At 42.6% G+C, this 23242-nt stretch overlaps 1 protein-coding gene across 1 annotated transcript; it reads left to right on the forward strand.

Annotated features, from left to right (window-relative positions):
• The first annotated feature begins 1461 nt into the window (after positions 1-1461).
• On the forward strand, positions 1462-20518 carry LOC119794640 (cytochrome b-245 heavy chain). Its single transcript, XM_038302269.1, has 13 exons — positions 1462-1671; positions 1830-1922; positions 4550-4660; positions 4747-4831; positions 5697-5845; positions 8950-9131; positions 10723-10855; positions 10937-11029; positions 12741-12994; positions 15105-15267; positions 19889-20050; positions 20165-20289; positions 20365-20518. Exons 1-13 carry the CDS (start codon positions 1627-1629, stop codon positions 20480-20482), a joined length of 1713 nt encoding a protein of 570 aa, XP_038158197.1. The 5' UTR covers positions 1462-1626; the 3' UTR covers positions 20483-20518.
• Positions 20519-23242: the final 2724 nt, after the last annotated feature.

Here is a 23242-nt window from a genome sequence, read left to right on the forward strand (position 1 = left end):
ATTCAGCCCGGTGTTGTTCCCTCTGAATGGAGCCCTCTGGGGGCCCTCTGGGGCCCCTACTTCCTGGTGGCTCCTTATAGAGTCATTGCTGGCTTATTTTGCGACATTAAATTACATCTTTGCCGCCCTTTCTTAGACCATTGAAGTAGTTATTACCTCCATTGAAACAGCTTTGCTTTGGATTGTTGCCATGGCGACCAGGTTCCAGCATGAACAAAAGAGGATGATAGCTGAAGTACTGTGCAGTGGGAAAGTACCTGCCTCGCATACTTCCTCTGGTTTTCCTTTTTTCTTTTCAAACTGGAAAACATCAATAAAAAGATCTCTTTTTTTTCTTAAAAGAAGTGCATTTGTCCTTGAATGGAGGAGATAAAAGAGACATTTTGCCAATGGAAGAAGACAATTTACATTAAAAATTGGAAAACACAATTGCATTGTCTTATTTGAAGTGCATTTTGTCTAATTATCTTATTTTAAGAGTAAAAACACTCATTCCATTAGCAAACTAGCTCATTAACCGTCCCAAATTAAGAATGATTTAAAACATTTTTATTGTTTTTCCAGTGCAGGCATCAATGTTTTAGATCATCATCAGATTTTAATGAGACAAAGACAACCTGAGTGAGAAAAGGTTTATTTCAAAGCACGAACTTGTTTATTATGAGCAGAAACCTTTCCAAGCCAACCTGACCCTCACAGAATAACAAAAAAAACGCTTTCTTTCTCAGAGGGATTAAGCCACTGGATAGAAACAACATCTGTTGGATTTAAGACCAGACTTTGACTAGACCGCTCCAACACCTGTATGCACTTCAGCTTAAAGGAAAAGTCCGGTCAGCAAGGAATACCCAATGGATCATTATTTATACCTAAAACTAATACGACACAACAACAGGCCCGTAAGCAACATTATCTGGGTGGGCCCCATATGAACCACAACATTTTCTGTTTTTCCAGCAGCTCTTCTTTCCTTTACCTTTTCTAAAATCCGCTTAAGTTCCTCCTTTTGGTATCCATGGTCGCTAACACATTGTACGTAACGGTTATGGTTTTAATCTATGCTCTGGATTACCCATAATTCCAATCTGTCTGTTGCATTGTTATTTTTGGATCAAAGGCTGAAATATTGACATAGGTGATAAAGTGACCATAATCTGAATCATTAGCATGTTAGCTCTGCATCATAAACGGCTCATCTTTATCAGGATTTAATAGCCTCTAAATTATCAAACAACATGACACAGTTCTAGTGGTTTTGTAAGTTTTGTGATAATTATCTAATTCTATGTTTGTATTTTGTGGCCTTAGACACAAAAAATGACTTTTTCCCATTTTGATTTAAATGTTTCATTATTCTTTAAACATTGAAGCTGAGTATTCAGTAACCTGTATGTTTAAATCTATTAAATGCAGTGAAATAGAGTCAGCTTCTATTCAGTCAACAGGTCGAGGTTTTAAAAAGTCTGCAGTGACTTTCTGAATGATGAAAATTTGAGCCATCAATCTTCAGTCTGTTAGGAAACAGCCGCTTCCCGTTTGCCGCTGAGCTGAAGGTATAAATGAGCCCAGGGCCCTCAGCGCTCCTCATTCTCCTCCTTCACACTTTGGCATCAGCGTTCGCTCATCATGGGGAACTTCGTCGCCAATGAGGGACTCTCCATCTTTGTCATCGTGAGCACATCACATATTTCTGTCATTTCTTATTTAAAACAACTTCTTTTCAGATACAGAATGAATTTATGATGAAAATTCTGATTTGTTTTTTTCATTTTTGGCATTTTGATCATTTTTTCTCCAATATTTGTGTTTTTAATTCCACTTTAATCCAGCTTGTCTGGCTGGGAATCAACGCCTTCCTGTTCGTCCATTTCTACATGGCCTTCCTGGTGGATCGCTGGTTCTACACCAGGGTGCTGCTCGGGGTGAGTCCACTTTCTCACCTAAAACAGTCATTGCAATCAGCTTTAAAGGTCACACTGAAAAAAATAGAAATCTAGATAAATGATTTATTCTTAAAATAAGAGCATTTGTTCTTGGATTGACGACGTAAAAGAGACATTTTGCAAACTGAACAAGACAATTTATATTTAAAATAAGAAAACACAATTGCATTGTCTTATTTCTAGTGCATTTTATCTAATTATCTTATTTAAAGAGTAAAAATATTCATCCCATTAGCAAATAATCTCATTTACCTCCTCAAATTAAGGGTAAATACACTTAATTTAAGACAATTTTACTTATTTCTAGATCGTTTTTCCAGTGCAGACCATTAAAGAACTTCTTTACACTGGAAAAACGATCTAGAAATAGGAAAACGTTCATCAAATTAAGTGTATTTACCTTAATTTGAGGAGGTAAATTAGGTACTTTGCCAATAAAATGAGTATTTTTACAGTTTAAAAAATAGATTTAGATTTTTTCTAGTGTAGAATTTAAACGCTTCCAAAAGCAGGAGCCGGTCTTTTTCATTTCCTCAAAACGCAGCTGCCGCCTAAACTTCTCAACCTCAGTGTCAAACCTGTGGGTCCACCCACGTCTTCGGCTCCTTCCTCTTTTAGCGAACTGGTCATCTGGAAAAAGAAAAAAAAGCAAAAATGATGAAGCTCCAGAGAGAAAGTTCAATTACACCAATAGAATATGAAGCCAAATAGACACGTTAGGCTTCACACTGGAAAAATTAACATATATTTAGGCATTTTTTCTTGAATTAAGTAGATAAGTGAGACACTTTGCCAATGGAACAAGACAATTTAGATTTAAAATAAGAAAAATCAGTCACATTGTCTTATTTCAAGTGCATTTTCTCTAATTATCTTATTTTAAGAGCAAAAGTATTCGTCCCATTGGTAAATCATCTAATTTACCTGCTCAAATTAAGGGTAAATACACTTAATTTAAGAAATTCATACTTATTTCTAGATAGTTTTTTGCCAGTGCAGGCAGCAGGAAGGAAAATAGGCATTTAAAATCCAGAGGAATCTAGAGTTTTAGAAACAAAAATGGAGCTTTTTAGATTTTCTTCTAATTTCCACAGTATTAAAGATAAATATGCATAAATTTAACCTCGTTAGTATCTAGTGAAACATCTGAACCACGGTTCAACCTCAACCACTCGGTCTATGCAGCCATCATAAAGCGTGTGGTTCCATATCTAACCACTCTTCCTTACAGTGGGCTGCACCAGTTCCATTGGCCCACAGCATGATGGGTCACCCCTATGCTTCAGTTAAACACACTGGAAAAAGTAAAAATATAGATACATTTTTTATTTATTTATTTATTTATTTCAAATAAGTGTATTAGTTCTTGGATTGAGGAGATAAAAGAGACATTTTGCCAATGGAACAAGACTATTTACATTTACAAGAAAACACAATTGCATTGTCTTATTTCTAGTGCATTTTATCTAATTATCTTATTTTAAGGGTAAAAATACTCATTCCATTCACAAATCATCTCATTTACTTTCTCGGTTATTTCTAGATTGTTTTTCCAGTGTATATTTTACATTTGGTCCAAATTTGGCACACACTGCAAAAACGATCGAGTATTTTTACCCTTAAAATAAAATAATTAGATAATATGCACTTGAAATCAGACAATGCAATTGTTTTTTTTTTTTTCTCATTTTAAATGTAAATTGTCTTGTTCCATTGGCAAAGTGTCTAACTTACCTCCTCGATTCGAGAAAAAAAAATGCCCTTATTGTAGGTAAAAATGACTTTAGATTTAGATTTTTTTGCAGTGCAATTTGCTGAATGGACCTTTTTACATTCAGAAAGGGTCTTAGTTTCACAAAGCTTATGGTCAGAGATCTGAATTTTTACACATTTGCTGTCCACAAGATGAAGAAAGTATTAAGTGGGAGAGGTCAACTATAAATTATACAAAAGAAATTATAGGACATTTTTAGTTATTTCTAGATCGTTTTTCCAGTGCATGCACTTATTTTAGCTAAACCGGAAAAACAATCTAGAAATAAGTTAAAATGTCTTAAATTAAGTGTATTTACCCTTAATTTCAGTAGGTAAATTAGATAGTTTGCCAATGGAATTCGAATTTTTACTCTTAAAATAAGATAATTAGATAAAATACACTTGAAATAAGACAATGCAATTGTGTTTTCTTATTTTAAGTGTAATTTTTTTTTTCCATTAGCAAAATGCCTCTTTTACCTCCTCAATCCAAGAACAAATGCACTTATTTTAAGAAAAATCTACTCTAGATTTAGATTTTTTCCAATGTAAACGTTTGTCGTCACATCGATGACAATAAGAAGCTGCACGCTGCAGTCCAGAGGAGCAGGGTCTGCTTCTTAATCAAGTGGCTTTGATGTGAATGTTTTTTTTTTTCATGTGATGACAGGAGGTAACATTTTTACTGCTTTAGTGTTTATCGCCTAATTTCTAGTTGTTAAAAACCACTTTACTGCCAGAGACTGGAGGAAGTGCAGCTGACGTGCAGATTAAAGCTGCGTTCTGCTCAGTAGAAGGAAAAACACTGTTCATGTTAATGTATGCATTAACTTTATCCCTTTGACCTGCAGCAAGCGTTGTCATGGGCGAGAGCTCCTGCTGCCTGCCTCAACTTTAACTGCATGCTGATCCTGCTGCCCGTCTGCAGGAACCTGCTGTCCTTGCTCCGAGGCTCCATCCAGGTGTCAACTTTGAAACACACTCGGCTTTTTACGCTCCAGTCAGCCGGCTGGTGTGTGATCGTTGTTTTGTTCTGTTTCGTTCTCAGTGCTGTAGCCGGACTGCAGCTCGGCAGCTCGACCGAAACCTGACTTTTCACAAACTAGTGGCCTACATGATTGCCTTTCATACAGGTACAGTTCTGAGAATCTTCACGACTGAAGGAACAAAAATTAACAACTGTATGTCAGGGTTTTAGAAATAAAATTACATTTTCATATATATATATATATATATATATATATATATATATATATATATATATATTTTTTTTTATAGGGTTAAGAACAAAAAAATGAGGAGACCAAAAACACAGCCAAGTGGTGCTCCACCGAAAGAGATTAGTTATTTTTGCATAAAGCAACAAAATTAACTACTATAAGTCAGGGTTTTAGAAGTAAAGTTACATTTTATCTAATATTTATTTTTAATTGGGTTGAGAAAATTTTTTAAAAAATAAGGGGACCAAATACACGACCAGGTGGTGCTCCACTGAAAGAGATTTTTTTTTTTTCCACAAAGACACAAAAATTTACTACTGTATATCAGGGTTTTAGAAATAAAGTAAAACTTTATTTAATATTATTATTATTTTTATTTATTATATTTTATTGGGTTGAGAAAAAATAAATAAATAAGGGGACCAAATACACGACGACCAAGTGGTACTCCACTGAAAAACATTATTTATTTTTGCATAAAGCAACAAAAATTAACTACTATATTTCAGGGTTTTAGAAGTAAAGTTACATTTTATCTAATATTTATCTTTAATTGGGTTGAGAAAAAAATAAAAAAATAAGGGGACCAAATACACAACCAGGTGGTACTCCACTGAAAGAGGTTTTTAAACTTTCTCAAAGATGCATCCACATCCAGCTTTTTTGTAAATAAAATTTTTTTTTTTTCAACAAATGTAGCAGAAATTTTAATTTAATTTAACAGCTGAAGAACAGGTTACTTTATTACACATTTATCATCATTACTTTTTTTTTGCAGCTGTTCACATTGTCGCGCATTTGTTCAACTTTGAGTTTTTCATGAACGCCCAGCTGAATCGCAACGACAGCCACCTTCCCTTCATCCTGTCTGAAATCGGCACCAGAGACAACGCCTCCTTCCTGAACCCCATAAGGAGCAATGAGACGGTAGGGCACGGTTCCCCTGGCGACAGCAACTCCTTTCTGTTTGCGGTTTAGTCATAGAGGGGCAAACCTAGAAGCTTTCCAGCGTTGCTAAATGTTGAGAAATCTCAACTCTGTTGCAAAATCACGCCTTAGTGAGAAACAATACAGAAGTTATATGAAGTAACACTTCCTCTTTGAGATAATTGCCTTCGGTCATTAAGCAAACTTCTTTTTTTAAATTCTCGTAATTCTTTTGAAAAGCCGTGACACATTGATGACAAATGCATCTTTTTTTTCGGTCATGGAAACATGTAAAATACTTTCTCATGACTTTCCTTTGAACGCCAACCTTGAGGTGTTCTGGTAAATGCATCATCTCTCCATCTGTTTTCCATTGCTGTGAGTGGTTTCTACAGCTTCTTCTGTGCTGAATACCAAATATTTTATTCTTCACTGTCTTTTAAAAGTAGCGAAAGTCAAAATATGAGTCGTCTATATTGTGGATAAACCTCTATGGTATTTCTAGATGGAGAATGAGCTACACACAGATTTAAAGCCCCATTGGTTGGTTTCCAGTTGGATTAACTTTTAAACGCTCTTCGTTTGTTTCAAAAGCAACCATTCCAGTTTTATTTAGTTGAGCTGAAGAATTTCAAAAACAATCGATTGGATTTGTGTCCAAGTCGGAAGATGTTTTGCTTCCCATCCAGGTAGCTTTTTCAATTCAAAATGGCAGAAATAGGGTTGAGTTCGAGGCTTTATACAGTAGCCCAACAAAGCCTTGTTTTGCAGTGGCGGTTCTAGACAAAATGTACCAGGGGGCCAGGAGGGATTCAAATAAATTAAGAGAGCTGCATGAAGTAATAGAATAGACATCCATTATCTGTTCTAGGTTGTGTCCCTCTCTTCTTGTCCCTTTTCTTCTTGTTTTCCTCTCTATGTTTTGTACTCAGCTGACTTTTCATGCTGTCTCTAAAGGAATGAAAGATTTTTTCCAAGCACTAAGCTCACTTAGCTGATTGCTCTTCCTGTGTTTCCAAAAAGGCCAAAGTAAATAACCCAGTCCTTCTTTTCACTGTAGACAAGCCATGATCTGCTTATCTGTTCTCCATTTTTCATTTGGATGAAATAATAGCTGCATGAATCATGACAGCAGACAAGATAGAGGAGAGCAGGAGGCGGGGTTACCAATCTACTCGCTCTGGAGAGCAGAGTTCGCTGCTTTTAGATGTTGTCTCCAAAGTCTCCAGTTGCAGAAAAAAGTCTCTAGATTTGGCGCTAGGAGCTTTTTAGAAATCAAAGTGCTAGAGGGGTCTGAAAAGTGGCTAAATATAGCGACTAAAGCGCTAAGTTGGCAACACTGCTCTTTGCATGGTTTGTTTTCAAATGGTTTGCTGCTGTCTGTTTGGACCTTTCTGAACATGTGCAGCAAATGGACTGATCCAATATGGTGGACACTGAAGGGGGGGGCTGACACATTTAATATCATAAGCGTTCTGATGGCATTTTAGCGAAACAATTTTTATCAAAAACTTAATTAATGTGCACAAAGTACAGGACTAGTTGTTTTAACCATATGTGTAAAGGATTTCTTTACGGGCCCCTAGGAACTTGGGGCCTCTAGTTTTGCCTAATGATAAATCCCCACCAACTGTATGCATCACTAGTGCCAGGCAGTTACCGAGCACAGGTTAGTGACCTCTATCACACTCTGACCTTCACTCACTGGAGCGACGCTCCATCAGCGGATCCATGAACCGCCTTGAAACTCCATCACTGCACTGCTGACACCGACTCGTCCTTCCTCTGGAGCCTGTTTCACAGGCAGCAGCTCTTTAAAAAAACATTTCCATCCATTATTAAAGGACCAACCCCTGATATAGAGATGGCGGGATCAAATAGTGTGGAAAGCAGTCGTCTATCCTGATGGCTCCCAAACCTGAGCTTAGGTTGGAAATCGCTCAATGCTGGGTCCTGAAATCTCAATCAAGTTGATGATATTTTTACTCTGATTACCATAAAAGATGTACATTGTAGCGTTGAAAGATGAAACACAGCATCCAGGATGTTTGTGAAATTAAATTGAGTCCTAGTTTCCTGCCAGAAGCTACGGTAGAAAGTTTCCCACGGAAAGCCTCATAAGAACCATTAAACCATCCCTCATTCTTTAAACTGGGAGCCGATTCCAACCAAAGCCCCTCTTTTCCCCTTCAGCTTCGACATCAAAGCTTTGTTCATCCCCCGACCTCAGGACATTCAGCCCTCAGTCCACCTTAAATCCACACATAGCTCTAAAATCCCATTGGATCTGCTCCTAAAGCCGCCGCCCCTGAGATACACAGACTCCAATGTTCTTTGGGCTTTTTTACGATGTTGTGAAACATGGATGATGAAATCCACAAATCTTTTTGTTATTGAACTCCTGAGGTTGACCTCATCTGTCTGAAACTCCCCGCCTTCAATATGCTGGTGAAGATTCTCAGTCATCCAGGTCACAGTCATTCTAAAAAAAGTTAAAAAACAATCCACTGGACTTTGTTCCCAAGTTTGAAGATATTCTGCTTCCCATCAATTAAGCTTTTTCACTTCGAAATGGCAATTTAAACTTTTTTGGAAACTTCAACCATCTGGTGTCATTAAACCCTGAAGCAGAAGCTGTCTTCTAGTAAAACACCTCATGGTTCAGTAAAAACAATCTCTACTGAACTAAAAACTATTACAAATGTCTGGTTTTAGAAGCAGTTCATGCATCACCTAAACAATAATTCACTTATTTCTGTTAGTTAAGTCATCTGGGGAGCAACTCAAATGCAGAAAGTAGAACTCCTTTTGGTTTTTCTGTCTCTAAAATGAGTCTAAAGTTTTATTTCTTGTTGCACCTAATGGTTGTTAAAGCTAGAATATAGACCCAACTGGGCCTCCTAATCAAAGACATAAGAGGAACTATATCCTGACATAATTCCGTTTGCTAAATGAGGGAAGTTAGTCAACAATTCTGACCGGCAAGAGGAGGAAGGTTACAGTAGAAATAAATCAGGAACTGTGGCTCCACCACCTCCATGTTGTTTGAACTGACTGGACATTATGAGTTATGAAAACAGTAAAAACGTCCTTCTTTGCTGCAGAACCCCACCATCGTCATGTTCACCACCATCGCCGGGCTGACGGGCGTGGCCATCACCTTGGCTCTCATCCTCATCATCACCTCGTCCATGGAGGTCATTCGCAGGTCCTACTTTGAGGTGTTCTGGTACACGCATCATCTTTTCATCATCTTCTTTATCGGCCTGGTGTTCCATGGCTACGGGTAAGATCAAAAACCTACAGAACTTTCTAGACCTAAGAAATACTCTTGACTCTTGTTTTTAAACACCCCTAAGATGGTTAGTGGTAGTCCGGGATTGGACTGTTACACAGCAGAATCAAATAGCGAAAACTTTTAAAGGAAGTCCTCTGGTAGGATCCAGACTGTCATTGGTGGGATGACGCCTGCTTTGGCACATCTCTAACCTGGTCGGAGTCTCCGAGGGTGACTAATGACAGCAAGGCCATCTAGACCTAGGCTGTTTCTCAATTCACAAGAAAGCAAGCACGGAATCGTGTCATCACCAAATATGTTCTTGAGAAGAACACAGGAAAGTATGGACTCTGGGAGAACGGGAGTACGCAGCATAAATACGGGTCAAATGGAACAGAAGCGTACTAGTGACATCACCACACGCTCGGCTCGTCTGGAGCTGCATTTCAACTCATGCTATTAATAGTTTTTAGATAAGAAATTCTTACATCTTTGTATTTATTGGAGGGATAATAATTAAAAAAGTCAGATGAACACAAATCAAATGAACATTTTGCCAAATAAAAGAAAACACTTGCCATAAGAGCCAGCGGTAGTTCACACACAGCTCTGCAGAGAGAGGGCTGCTGCAGACGGTTTAACGTTAGCCCTCGCTGCTGCAGACGGTTTAACGTTAGCTCTGGCTGCAGCAGATGGGCTAATATTAGCGCTGTCTGCTGCAGATGGGCTAACGTTAGCCCTGGCTGCAGCAGACGGGCTAACGTTAGCCCTCGCTGCTGCAGACGGTTTAACGTTAGCTCTGGTTGCAGCAGATGGGCTAACGTTAGCGCTGTCTGCCGCAGATGGGCTAAAAGTATAATGTTCTCACCTTAAATGAGAACTTAATAACCTGGAAGCCGCTGCTGCTGCAGTGCATGCTGGGACAGCTGTCAATCTCATAAACGGACAAGTCTGCTCTAATGCATGCTGGGTAAAGAGGGAGGGGCGAGAACAACAGAAATCAAACCTGAACAGAACCAGAAAAGCAGATCATAACAGAAAAGTTCTTCGCATTATTTAGTTTCAGACTTTGAACCATTCATTGGGGACCAACAAGATGTTAGGTAATAAGTAATGCTGCTTGTCGGTGATTTCCTCTTTAGATTCAACTCTTTCAGCTCGTTATGTTGTTGAGGTCACATCACAAGTCCTGTTTAGTTGTTGAAGGCCATCCCCTTTTGGATGTCTGAGACTCTGACATATCTTCTTGATGTGCAAACCTGATTTTCAACCAAACATCTGAATAAAGTCCTGTTGTCTTAAGACGCCTTTGCTTCTATCATTTGGACTTACCTCTGAGTTGTACTGATGTCTTTTGGTTCTTGAGTTAATTGGTAAAAAAGTCTGAAGGAACTTGGGATTGAAGACAAAGTTAATGAATCTTTAACTCTGCTTAGAAGCTTCCTGGTAATGTTTGGATCTAAACCTTTACTCCTCTGATAAAATGTACCAAAAAACGAGAATGAAAGTCTTTAAGCACCGTTAGAATGATCATAACTTGATAATTATTTTTGTGCTGTTTACATGTTAAATATTGAGCCCATTGTGTTTCTGACTGCAGACGAATTGTCCGGGGACAGACTTCGAACAGCCTCCAGACGAACAATCCCGTCGTCTGCGCCAAAAGATTCGAGGACTGGGGTAAAAACGAGTCCGGCTGCGCCGTCCCCGTGTTTGCAGGAAACCCACCTGGGGTGAGGAACTGATGCAGGCCCGGCAGCGAGGTGATCTGAAGAAAGTTCAGATCTTTACCTGAAACCTTTTGCTCTCCTCAGACGTGGAAGTGGGTGGTGGGCCCGATGATCCTGTACGTCTGCGAGAGGATCGTCCGCATCTATCGTTCCCATCAGAAAGTGGTCATCACCAAGGTGTGCTTCAGTCTGCAAGGGTTTGATCAGGAATGAGGTCCAAACGGGCGGCGCCCTGCTTCCCACAGGACATACCGAGTGTTTACTAAATCATTATGAAGTACCAGCCTTTCATGACATCAAAATATCTTAAATCTTGCTGATATTTCTGATATCTCCAAACGTTTCATAGCCTAGTAAACTAGCCCCGCCCGCCAGCAGCCAAAATCATGTTTGCCTCCCATTTCGTCTGGTTTATCTGGCTAAACGTCTCAGGCTTTAGGAACGTCTTTTGTCTAAAGTCAACCCCACAAATATAACTGTCAGATGTAGTTCTGGACTCCGACTTGATCTTTTCTAGAACTTCAACCTGATAATAATAATGCATTTTATTTGAAAGCGCCTTTCTCGGCACTCAAGGACACCGTACAAAATGCATTTAAAGTCGTAGGGAATGCATATGCATGTACTCTTTATCAGACCATATTGTCCCAAAAGTTAGAAAATTTCTATTTAAAAAATAAATCCTGTCTTAAAATCTGTGTTTTTTCCGTTATCTTCTGCAGGCCAGTTAGTTCTAAGTCAGCCTAAACACCTAAATTCGACCAATCATATATCAACGGTCATCTGTCAATCACATTCTTTTGGTCATAGCATTTTGATTTATATGTCGCAGCTAATATACGCAACGGTTGAAATCAGAATCCTTTCCTTTCCCATTGAGTTGCGTCCCAGTGTTCACGGGGATGGACGTCTGTGTCTTCGGCAGGCGTAGAGCTAACAGAACTGGCAGCGTTGCGAGGCAAGGGCTCAAACATGGACGGCTGGAAGCCTTCTACACCAAACCAAGCTTCTGCCGCCCTGGCGTCCTCTTCCATAACATCTTCGTCCCCGCTTTCCTCCTCTAAATAAAAAATGGATGACGGAGGAGACTCATCCACGACCTCCGACACTAAACTCTCCTCCTCTTGCATGTTTCCGCTGTCCATAGCGTTCCTTGACAGCGTCGTTTCTAAGTCACCAATTTAGTGCTACTTGGTCCCAATGGAATTTCCAATTGGGAACCTGCTAGCACTAAGTTGCTAAGTGGTTAGCAAGATGCTACCGAGAAACCAGCTACAATCAAACTTGCTTGCGAACAATCCCGCCCCCTTGATAATCGACCAATCACATTCACTTTATTCATTCGTGTGAAGTCGTGCACCACTCGGGAGAATTCGGAAATGTAACGGTTGGAACAGCCGCTTCCCTACGACTTTAAAGAAACATAATGAAGATCAATGAAATAGACAGTGGCAATGGTGATATCAGATAGAAAAGGGAATCTAAACATATATGCTTAAAGGAAAAGTCTGGTCAGCAAGGAATAATCAATGGATCCTTATCTATACCTAAAACTAATACATTCACAGTGATTTAATGAATTTAGCGTTAATGAGTGAGTCCAAAAGCGGCCATTTTTGCCCAACTATAGCAACATCTCCCTCCTGCCATCTTCTGGCAGTGACGTCACGGTGCGGTAAGCCTAGCGCCATTCTCCCCGTTTTACAAGCTAAATCAATGGGAACTACTAGACACATCTGCAAAGTGACCTGAGATGACATTCGTTGTGAATTGACGCTATAGAAATAATATAAAATAATAATTTTTAATCACAAGGACCTGACATTAATCAGACTCGTGACCAACCGGTTAATAGAACACAACGTGTCTCTCTTTCGCTGCTCCGCAGGTGGTGATGCACCCCTCCAAGACCCTGGAGCTGCAGATGAAGAAGAAGGGCTTTAAAATGGAGGTGGGACAGTACGTCTTCATCCAGTGCCCCTCCGTGTCCAGGCTGGAGTGGCACCCCTTCACCCTGACCTCCGCCCCGGAGGAGGACTACTTCAGCGCCCACATCCGCATCGTCGGGGACTGGACTCAGGCGCTGTACGAGGCCTGCGGAGGAGATAAACCAGAGCAGCAGGAGGCCTGGAAATTGCCCAAGTATGAAGCTGGGAAAATAGTGCTGATATTAGAGCAAACGGCGGGAAATCGCTTCAGCTTTGATCGCTGCTCCTCTGATCAAGCAGAGCTTTGTGAGGCCGACAAAAGGAGCTGCATTCAAAGCTGCTGCCGGGTTATTGTGCGTTTCTGTCTCTCCTCATTTCTAATATGAAGCCATAGAAACCATAGAAACGCAGCAGTGATAGGATCATCTAATGGTGCAGGTTGGACCTTTCAAACACTGACGCATTTCAGGCTGCTTTAAGATATATACTATATACTAACTACACTGGAAAAATTATCTAGAAAGAAATAAAACATTTCCTAAATTAAGTGTATTTACCCTTAATTTGAGTAGGTAGATGAGATAATTTGTCAATGGAATGAGAATATTTACTCTTAAAATAAGATAATTAGATAACATGCACTTGAAATAAGACAATGCAATTGTGTTTTCTTATTTTAAATGTGAATTTTCTTTTTCCATTGGCAAAGTATCTGTTTTACCTCCTCAATTCAATACAAAATGCACTTATTTTAAGAAAAATGACTTAAGTAGTTTTAAATTTAAACATATTGTTTAATAAAACACTGATTAAAGTTTTTCACTCCATTCAAAATTACCCAAAATCCAAAAGGGTCAAATATTAATGTTACATATTAAGAATATTGTAGTTAAAGAAAATTTTCTAGAAGATCTTTACAGGCTGCTGAAGTCTTTTTTTTTTTATTTATTTTTTTTTTTTTATTAAAATAAGTGCATTTGTTCTTGGATTGAGGAGGTAAAAAAGACATTTTGCCAATGGAACAAGACAATTTACACTTAAAATAAGAAAACACAATTGCATTGTCTTATTTCAAGTGCTTTTTATCTAATTATCTTATTTTAAGAGTAAAAATACTCATTCCATTGGCAAACTAGCTAATTTACCTACTCAAATTAAGGGTAAATACACTTAATTTTAGAAATTTTTACTTGTTTTTAGATCTTCTTGCCAGTGTACATTTTATATTTGGTTCGAATTTGGCACACACTGTAAAAACGATCTAGAAATGAGCAAAAATCCCTTAAATTAAGTGTAATTATCCTTAATTTAAGCAGGTAAATGAGATTATCTGAATGAGTATTTTTACTCTTAAAATAAGATAATTAGATAATATGCACTTGAAACAGGAAAAGGCAATTGTGTTTTCTTATTTTAAATTCCATTGGCAAATTGTCTCACCTCCTCAATTAAAAAAAAATGCAGAAAATGACTTTAAATTTAAATTTTTTGATGTGTAATTGTGCCAAATGGACCTTTTTACATACATAAAGAGTCATAGTTTCAAAATGCTTATGTGCAAAGATCTGAAATTCAACTTTAAATTAGGCAAAAGATATAACATAATAAAAATTGCATTTTTTTTTTTCATTCATTTTTTTTTTTTTTGGACACGATTGAAGTTACACAGCTCTGGTTTGTATAAAACCTACAGAGTCTGTACACATATTTCCAGAATCTAGAAGGTCTTACTCTTTAAATGAGATATATCACAAGCATGTGGGATTTAGAATATCATTTTACTGGCCAATGGCGTTTTTGCTATGAAGTATGTTTGTGCACAGCAATAAAAGTGTGGGTGTTAAGGGGTTAATTACTTTATAAAAGCGCAAACATCCATTATTGTGCATATTTTCAGACATTTTTCCATTTGGATGTCATTATTGCCCTATTTATTTATGAGTTCTTCTCTTTATTCATCGTGCAAAGTTGTAGATTTATAGTAGATGTAACAATTACAAGTAAACCCTCCCCTACCACAGGGGATGAAAATTTAATGAACGAAATGAAAGATTTAAATGGAGCTGCACTAGAAACATTACTCTGAATGCGAGTCATGGGACAATAAGTGACACTGAAACAGTCCTTAGTTTGGTTTAAGACGGTTATAAGGAGCTGATATGAACAAAAAATTAGATTCCCAGACTGGAGAGCGCAAAAAAAAAAGAAGAAAAAGAAATCTATTGAGGTTGAGATGTTCATCAAACCAAACGACTGAAATCTAATGAATAAAAGTTGTTTATCTCAACTTAATTTGCATAAAAATGATTTTTTTTGGCATTCAGGGTTGCCATAGACGGGCCTTTTGGTACGGCCAGCGAGGACGTGTTCCGCTACGAGGTGGTGATGCTGGTGGGAGCAGGAATCGGAGTGACTCCCTTCGCCTCCATCCTCAAGTCTGTGTGGTACAAACACATCCAGAACAACCAGGACGTCTTCACCAAGAAGGTGGGTTTGGGTCTGAACCGTTGAGAAGAAGAGAACAGGGCTGATTCAAAGGAAAGAAACCGATTCTTTTATTAATTTCATGAGTTTTTAATGTGTAGGTAGACCTGGCCGCTCCAGACGGCCTACAGTTAGACCTGGCCGCTCCAGACGGGCTACAGTTAGACCTGGCCGCTCCAGACGGGCTACAGTTAGACCTGGCCGCTCCAGACGGGCTACAGTTAGACCTGGCCGCTCCAGACGGCCTACAGTTAGACCTGGCCGCTCCAGACGGGCTACAGTTAGACCTGGCCGCTCCAGACGGCCTACAGTTAGACCTGGCCGCTCCAGACGGGCTACAGTTAGACCTGGCCGCTCCAGACGGGCTACAGTTAGACCTGGCCGCTCCAGACGGGCTACAGTTAGACCTGGCCGCTCCAGACGGGCTACAGTTAGACCTGGCCGCTCCAGACGGGCTACAGTTAGACCTGGCCGCTCCAGACGGGCTAAAGTTAGACCTGGCCGCTCCAGACGGGCTTCAGTTAGACCTGGCCGCTCCAGACGGCCTACAGTTAGACCTGGCCGCTCCAGACGGGCTAAAGTTAGACCTGGCCGCTCCAGACGGGCTACAGTTAGACCTGGCCGCTCCAGACGGCCTACAGTTAGACCTGGCCGCTCCAAACAGGCTAAAGTTAGACCTGGCCGCTCCAGACGGCCTACAGTTAGAGCTGGCCGCTCCAGACGGGCTGAAGTTAGACCTGGCCGCTCCAGACGGGCTACAGTTAGACCTGCCCGCTCCAGACGGCCTACAGTTAGACCTGCCCGCTCCAGACGGGCTAAAGTTAGACCTGGCCGCTCCAGACGGGCTACAGTTAGACCTGGCCGCTCCAGACGGGCTGAAGTTAGACCTGGCCGCTCCAGACGGGCTGAAGTTAGACCTGGCCGCTCCAGACGGGCTGAAGTTAGACCTGGCCGCTCCAGACGGGCTAAAGTTAGCCTTGGCCGCTCCAGACGGGCTAAAATTAGCCTTGGCCGCTCCAGACGGGCTACAGTTAGACCTGGCCGCTCCAGACGGCCTACAGTTAGACCTGGCCGCTCCAGACAGGCTAAAGTTAGACCTGGCCGCTCCAGACGGCCTACAGTTAGAGCTGGCCGCTCCAGACGGGCTGAAGTTAGACCTGGCCGCTCCAGACGGGCTACAGTTAGACCTGCCCGCTCCAGACGGCCTACAGTTAGACCTGGCCGCTCCAGACGGCCTACAGTTAGACCTGGCCGCTCCAGACGGGCTACAGTTAGACCTGGCCGCTCCAGACGGGCTACAGTTAGACCTGGCCGCTCCAGACGGGCTACAGTTAGACCTGGCCGCTCCAGACGGCCTACAGTTAGACCTGGCCGCTCCAGACGGGCTACAGTTAGACCTGGCCGCTCCAGACGGGCTACAGTTAGACCTGGCCGCTCCAGACGGGCTACAGTTAGACCTGGCCGCTCCAGACGGCCTACAGTTAGACCTGGCCGCTCCAGACGGCCTACAGTTAGACCTGGCCGCTCCAGACGGGCTACAGTTAGACCTGGCCGCTCCAGACGGCCTACAGTTAGACCTGGCCGCTCCAGACGGGCTACAGTTAGACCTGGCCGCTCCAGACGGGCTACAGTTAGACCTGGCCGCTCCAGACGGGCTACAGTTAGACCTGGCCGCTCCAGACGGCCTACAGTTAGACCTGGCCGCTCCAGACGGGCTAAAGTTAGACCTGGCCGCTCCAGACGGGCTACAGTTAGACCTGGCCGCTCCAGACGGGCTACAGTTAGACCTGGCCGCTCCAGACGGGCTAAAGTTAGACCTGGCCGCTCCAGACGGGCTACAGTTAGACCTGGCCGCTCCAGACGGGCTACAGTTAGACCTGGCCGCTCCAGACGGGCTACAGTTAGACCTGGCCGCTCCAGACGGGCTACAGTTAGACCTGGCCGCTCCAGACGGGCTAAAGTTAGACCTGGCCGCTCCAGACGGGCTACAGTTAGACCTGGCCGCTCCAGACGGGCTACAGTTAGACCTGGCCGCTCCAGACGGGCTACAGTTAGACCTGGCCGCTCCAGACGGGCTTCAGTTAGACCTGGCCGCTCCAGACGGCCTACAGTTAGACCTGGCCGCTCCAGACGGGCTAAAGTTAGACCTGGCCGCTCCAGACGGGCTACAGTTAGACCTGGCCGCTCCAGACGGCCTACAGTTAGACCTGGCCGCTCCAGACAGGCTAAAGTTAGACCTGGCCGCTCCAGACGGCCTACAGTTAGAGCTGGCCGCTCCAGACGGGCTGAAGTTAGACCTGGCCGCTCCAGACGGGCTACAGTTAGACCTGCCCGCTCCAGACGGCCTACAGTTAGACCTGCCCGCTCCAGACGGGCTAAAGTTAGACCTGGCCGCTCCAGACGGGCTACAGTTAGACCTGGCCGCTCCAGACGGGCTGAAGTTAGACCTGGCCGCTCCAGACGGGCTGAAGTTAGACCTGGCCGCTCCAGACGGGCTGAAGTTAGACCTGGCCGCTCCAGACGGGCTAAAGTTAGCCTTGGCCGCTCCAGACGGGCTAAAATTAGCCTTGGCCGCTCCAGACGGGCTAAAGTTAGACCTGCCCACTCCAGACGGCCTACAGTTAGACCTGGCCGCTCCAGACGGGCTAAAGTTAGACCTGGCCGCTCCAGACGGGCTACAGTTAGACCTGGCCGCTCCAGACGGCCTACAGTTAGACCTGGCCGCTCCAGACGGCCTACAGTTAGACCTGGCCGCTCCAGACGGGGTAAAGTTAGCCCTGGCCGCTCCAGACGGGCTAAAGTTAGACCTGGCCGCTCCAGACGGGCTAAAGTTAGACCTGGCCGCTCCAGACGGGCTAAAGTTAGACCTGGCCGCTCCAGACGGCCTACAGTTAGACCTGGCCGCTCCAGACGGGCTAAAGTTAGACCTGGCCGCTCCAGACGGGCTACAGTTAGACCTGGCCGCTCCAGACGGCCTACAGTTAGACCTGGCCGCTCCAGACAGGCTAAAGTTAGACCTGGCCGCTGCAGACGGCCTACAGTTAGAGCTGGCCGCTCCAGACGGGCTGAAGTTAGACCTGGCTGCTCCAGACGGGCTACAGTTAGACCTGCCCGCTCCAGACGGCCTACAGTTAGACCTGGCCGCTCAGACGGGCTACAGTTAGACCTGGCCGCTCCAGACGGGCTGAAGTTAGACCTGGCCGCTCCAGACGGGCTGAAGTTAGACCTGGCCGCTCCAGACGGGCTGAAGTTAGACCTGGCCGCTCCAGACGGGCTGAAGTTAGACCTGGCCGCTCCAGACGGGCTAAAGTTAGCCTTGGCCACTCCAGACGGGCTAAAGTTAGACCTGCCCGCTCCAGACGGCCTACAGTTAGACCTGGCCGCTCCAGACGGGCTAAAGTTAGACCTGGCCGCTCCAGACGGGCTACAGTTAGACCTGGCCGCTCCAGACGGCCTACAGTTAGACCTGGCCGCTCCAGACGGGCTAAAGTTAGACCTGGCCGCTCCAGACGGGCTTCAGTTAGACCTGGCCACTCCAGACGGCCTACAGTTAGACCTGGCCGCTCCAGACGGGCTAAAGTTAGACCTGGCCGCTCCAGACGGGCTACAGTTAGACCTGGCCGCTCCAGACGGCCTACAGTTAGACCTGGCCGCTCCAGACAGGCTAAAGTTAGACCTGGCCGCTCCAGACGGCCTACAGTTAGAGCTGGCCGCTCCAGACAGGCTAAAGTTAGACCCGGCCGCTCCAGACGGGCTGAAGTTAGACCTGGCCGCTCCAGACGGGCTAAAGTTAGACCTGGCCGCTCCAGACGGGCTACAGTTAGACCTGACCGCTCCAGACGGGCTACAGTTAGACCTGACCGCTCCAGACGGGCTACAGTTAGACCTGGCCGCTCCAGACGGGCTACAGTTAGACCTGGCCGCTCCAGACGGCCTACAGTTAGACCTGGCCGCTCCAGACGGCCTACAGTTAGACCTGGCCGCTCCAGACGGGCTAAAGTTAGACCTGGCCGCTCCAGACGGGCTAAAGTTAGACCTGGCCGCTCCAGACGGGCTAAAGTTAGACCCGGCTGCTCCAGACGGGCTAAAGTTAGACCTGGCCGCTCCAGACGGGCTGAAGTTAGACCTGGCTGCCATTGGCCTCGAAGGTCCTTGTACTTTGTGAATTGGAACGGTACTAGGGCTGAGGCTGATGACGTTTCACGAGGACACATATTGAGAAAAGGCCAATGAGTTGATGCAATCAACTGGTTTTCTTTAAATAGAAAACTTACAATCAATCTGACTCTCGTGACCTGGAAAGTGACCTGAGATGACGTGTTGTGAACTGACGCTATAGAAATTGATCAATGATTAGCTAGAAAACCGTTATATCGTTCTAGAAATCAGGTTCAGATTGGATTTAGATCAGACAAACGCACCCAGCCAATGCCAGCAGATATTTTGGGCACTGTTTTTTGGGGGGAGGAGCTTAAAGGTTTGCCCCTCCCCCAAAAAAACAGTGCTTCCAAATTCACCCTGTTTTAATTCACTTCACTTTATCCATCGAAACCTTTTATCGTGTCAGAACGCGGAACCTCACAGGGTTCTGTAGCACAAACGGATCAGAACTTTACCTGCTGAGGCGCTTCTGTTGCAGATCTACTTTTACTGGCTGTGTCCTGAGACTCAGGCCTTCGAATGGTTCGCCGACCTGCTGCAGTCGCTGGAGCGTCAGATGGCGGACAAAGACATGGCCGACTTCCTCAGCTACAACATCTACCTGACCCGCTGGAAGGAGACGGAGGTGCCTGACGGAGCAAAACATTATGACCATCTGTCGATGGCTCAAAACTTTGGACGCTTTTTTTGGTCATCTTTTGCTGAAGCATTTATTATTATTATTATTATTCTCAATCAGGCGGCTCATTTCCGCGTCCACCACGAGGCGGAGAACGACCCAATTACTGGGCTCAAACAGAAGACTCTTTACGGAAAGCCAAACTGGGACAACGAGTTCACCAACATCGCATCGAAGCACCCGAGGCGAGGCTCCCTGCTCTGAATCAGAAGCTTGGAAGTTGAGTATCAGACTCTGACGTTCTGGTTCTGTGCCTGCAGGTCCAAAGTAGGAGTGTTCCTCTGCGGTCCTCCTCAGCTCGGGAAGTCTCTGGAGAAACAGTGCCTCTCTCACTCCGAGGCCGACGTCAAGTTCATCTTCAACAAGGAGAACTTCTGAAAACCTCCGCCACACCACAGTGTTGCAAACATGTTGCCTAAACTCAAAAAGCAAAGAAAACCATCCAGACTGCTTCTCCTTCTCCTTAGAGCTTATTCTAAACTTCCCTTTTCGCCTCTTTTGCTTAAGTTTCTCAGTTTGAAGCAGAAGTGACCCTCAGGTGGTGTAACTAACGCTTCAGGAGGGCACAGATGCTCCTGCTGCAGCTGCAAACGCAGCAGACGTCATGGAACAGACAAAAGAGAGGCTTTTATTCTGAAAAGCTTCTTTGAAACCCACTGATCTCCATTTGCTCAGTGGATTGCTGATCGCCCGTCGGTAGTACGGGGTTGAAGTGAAGCCACCGGCCACCATATTGGTACTCCCGGTCTCAATGTGAACAGTCTGTGAGCTACAGCATCGAACAACGATGATGTTTTCATTTTCAGGGGGACTTAAGACTTTGAAAATAAAGAAAAATTCATCACTTTGACACAGATTGGCTGTTTAACTTAGAATAAAAAAATAGGCCCATCAAAATGTATAGTCATTATGAAGTCTATAAATCATTTAATATAACATATTATACAAAATCATAATAAAATGAATGTGTTAATAGAAAATAATAATATAGATGTGCTAAAAGTGTTAAATTGATGATGTACATGTATTTATGACATTGTTAAAATTCAATGTAACCTGCAATATATTTCAGCAAATCACCTTTTCAAATGAGAAAAACAACAAACACTCCAAAAACGACATCATCATCTGCATCATAAAGAATTAGTATGTTGACATTTCACAGAGAATTACTTTCTATTTCCTCTTTTTATTTTTTAACGTTAGACCCAATGTCTGTGTCTAACTCAGTCAATGTCTTCCAGTCAGTCTGAGATAGCCAGACTAATGTTAGTTTGCAGACTAAACTATAGGATCCATCGGCTATAGATGGATTTATTGCTTAGTTCTTCCACTGACTGGGAAATTATCTGGAACGTCTTCCTGCAGGAGAAAACTGCTGGTTTTTGTAGCCAAATGTTACACATGTAGGCATTGTTACTGCACGTCTCCATGGGAGAGGGGAGTACCAAGATGGCGGACTGTGACTTCACTTTTTTTCAGGCAATCAGCATCCAGTGAATAAATAGAGATGAGTGGTGAAACCTTCCAGCTCACAGCTGACGACAAACATGTAAATAATGTGAATATTCTCAGAAAACAACCTGAAAAGTACAAAGTTGATGCATGCTGATTATCTTCCTGGTTAAACTTGATGTTTTTATTTTTAAAGATAAAAAAAAAATCATCTAAACATTCTGAGATGTTTGAAGATATTTAGAAGAATCCTTTTGCATTGAGTTAATTACTTGATTTCTTGTAAATAAAAGCTGAACATTGAGCAGAAAATTTGTTTCTAAACCTGCAGCTCTGCTTGGATTTTCCTGATATTTGCAGATTAACTTCCTGAAGGTAAAACTGTTGTTAGCAGAGAAGCTAGAGAAAAATATGCGGACCAGTGAAAGAGCTGCTGTCCCGTAGCTTATTGCTCACTTTACATCACACTGGAAAAAACTGAAATCTAGATAAATATTTTTTCTTAAAATAAGTGCTTTTGTTCTTGGATTGAGGAGGTAAAAGATAAATTTTGCCAATGGAACAAAATTTCCACTTCAAATAAGAAAACACAATCCCATTGTCTTATTTCATATCATCTAATTGTCTTATTTTAAGAGTAAAATTACTCATTCCATTGGCAACTATCTCATTTACCTACTCAAATTAAGGGTAAATACATTTATTTTAAGAAATTTTTACTTATTTCTAGATCATTTTTCCAGTGCACCTGTTTGGGTCCAAAGCAGGGGCCCTACAGTTCAGGAAGTGGCCACATTTGGCCCCCAGAGCAGCCACCAGCTGCAGACGGGGCCTTTCCATTAATTAGTCTGCATTTTTACTGATACAATGAAATAAAACGTGGTTTTCATAATTTTAAGAAGTGTACAAACCATACAACTATTTATAAATATGTTTTAATAAAGTCAGTTTGTAAATATTGAGCAAAAATAGTTTTATCTTAAAAAAGCCACATATGTTCAAAAGTTCTAAGCAAAGCTACAATAAAATTTAAAAAAAAAGGATATTTTGTACACTTGTTAAAATGTTGACAACTGTAAACAATCCCTAAAAGGAAAATGAAGTAAGGAAGCATTCATGGTTTAATACTCAGACTTTTGTTTTTAGATCATGTTACAAAGAACCAAACAAAAGTCAGATTCTAATAAATGGAGCCAATTAAAGCAAATGTTTTTAAATAGACTCAAATCCTGCTGCTGTTTTAGTGAAAACAGGAAAAAAATAAATTAGTCTTAAAGCTCCAGAAACTGTCTTTCTTTATCTAAAAACATTTCCCTTCACATGGACTGTTCTAAAATATTGGAGCATTTTAGGGTTGAGTAGAAAAGAGAAAAATCCAGCATATTGGAAAGAGAAATCAGAGCTTTGTGACTCGTGGGGAATTTGGACTGGATGGTTTTGGACACAACTGATACCAACCAAATCCCCATAATCAACAGTGAAGCACGGTGGTGGCTGCATCATGACTAGTTTAAGATGTATAAAATAACATGTTTGGTTCACAAACAGAAATTATAAAGTCAATCTGTTACCCCGACTAATGCTCCATGAAGCGTGGTGGTGGCAGCATCATGCTGTGGGGAAAAGACAGCAGCCGAACAAGTTTGGTCTAAACCCTAAGAGGAAATGACTGTCAGGAGCAAC

Source organism: Cyprinodon tularosa, unplaced genomic scaffold (genome assembly GCF_016077235.1).
Source record: "Cyprinodon tularosa strain WSP-4 unplaced genomic scaffold, ASM1607723v1 ctg486, whole genome shotgun sequence".
NCBI lineage: Eukaryota > Metazoa > Chordata > Actinopteri > Cyprinodontiformes > Cyprinodontidae > Cyprinodon > Cyprinodon tularosa.

What these genes read in the sequence shown, in the direction of transcription:
- LOC119794640 (XM_038302269.1), top strand. Translation starts at nt 1,627, where the DNA reads ATGGGGAACTTCGTCGCCAATGAGGGACTCTCCATCTTTGTCATC. An exon ending in GACTCTCCATCTTTGTCATC is followed by an intron (nt 1,672 to 1,829) that starts GTGAGCACATCA and finishes ACTTTAATCCAG; the next exon opens with CTTGTCTGGCTGGGAATCAA. An exon ending in TTGCAGGAAACCCACCTGGG is followed by an intron (nt 10,856 to 10,936) that starts GTGAGGAACTGA and finishes TGCTCTCCTCAG; the next exon opens with ACGTGGAAGTGGGTGGTGGG.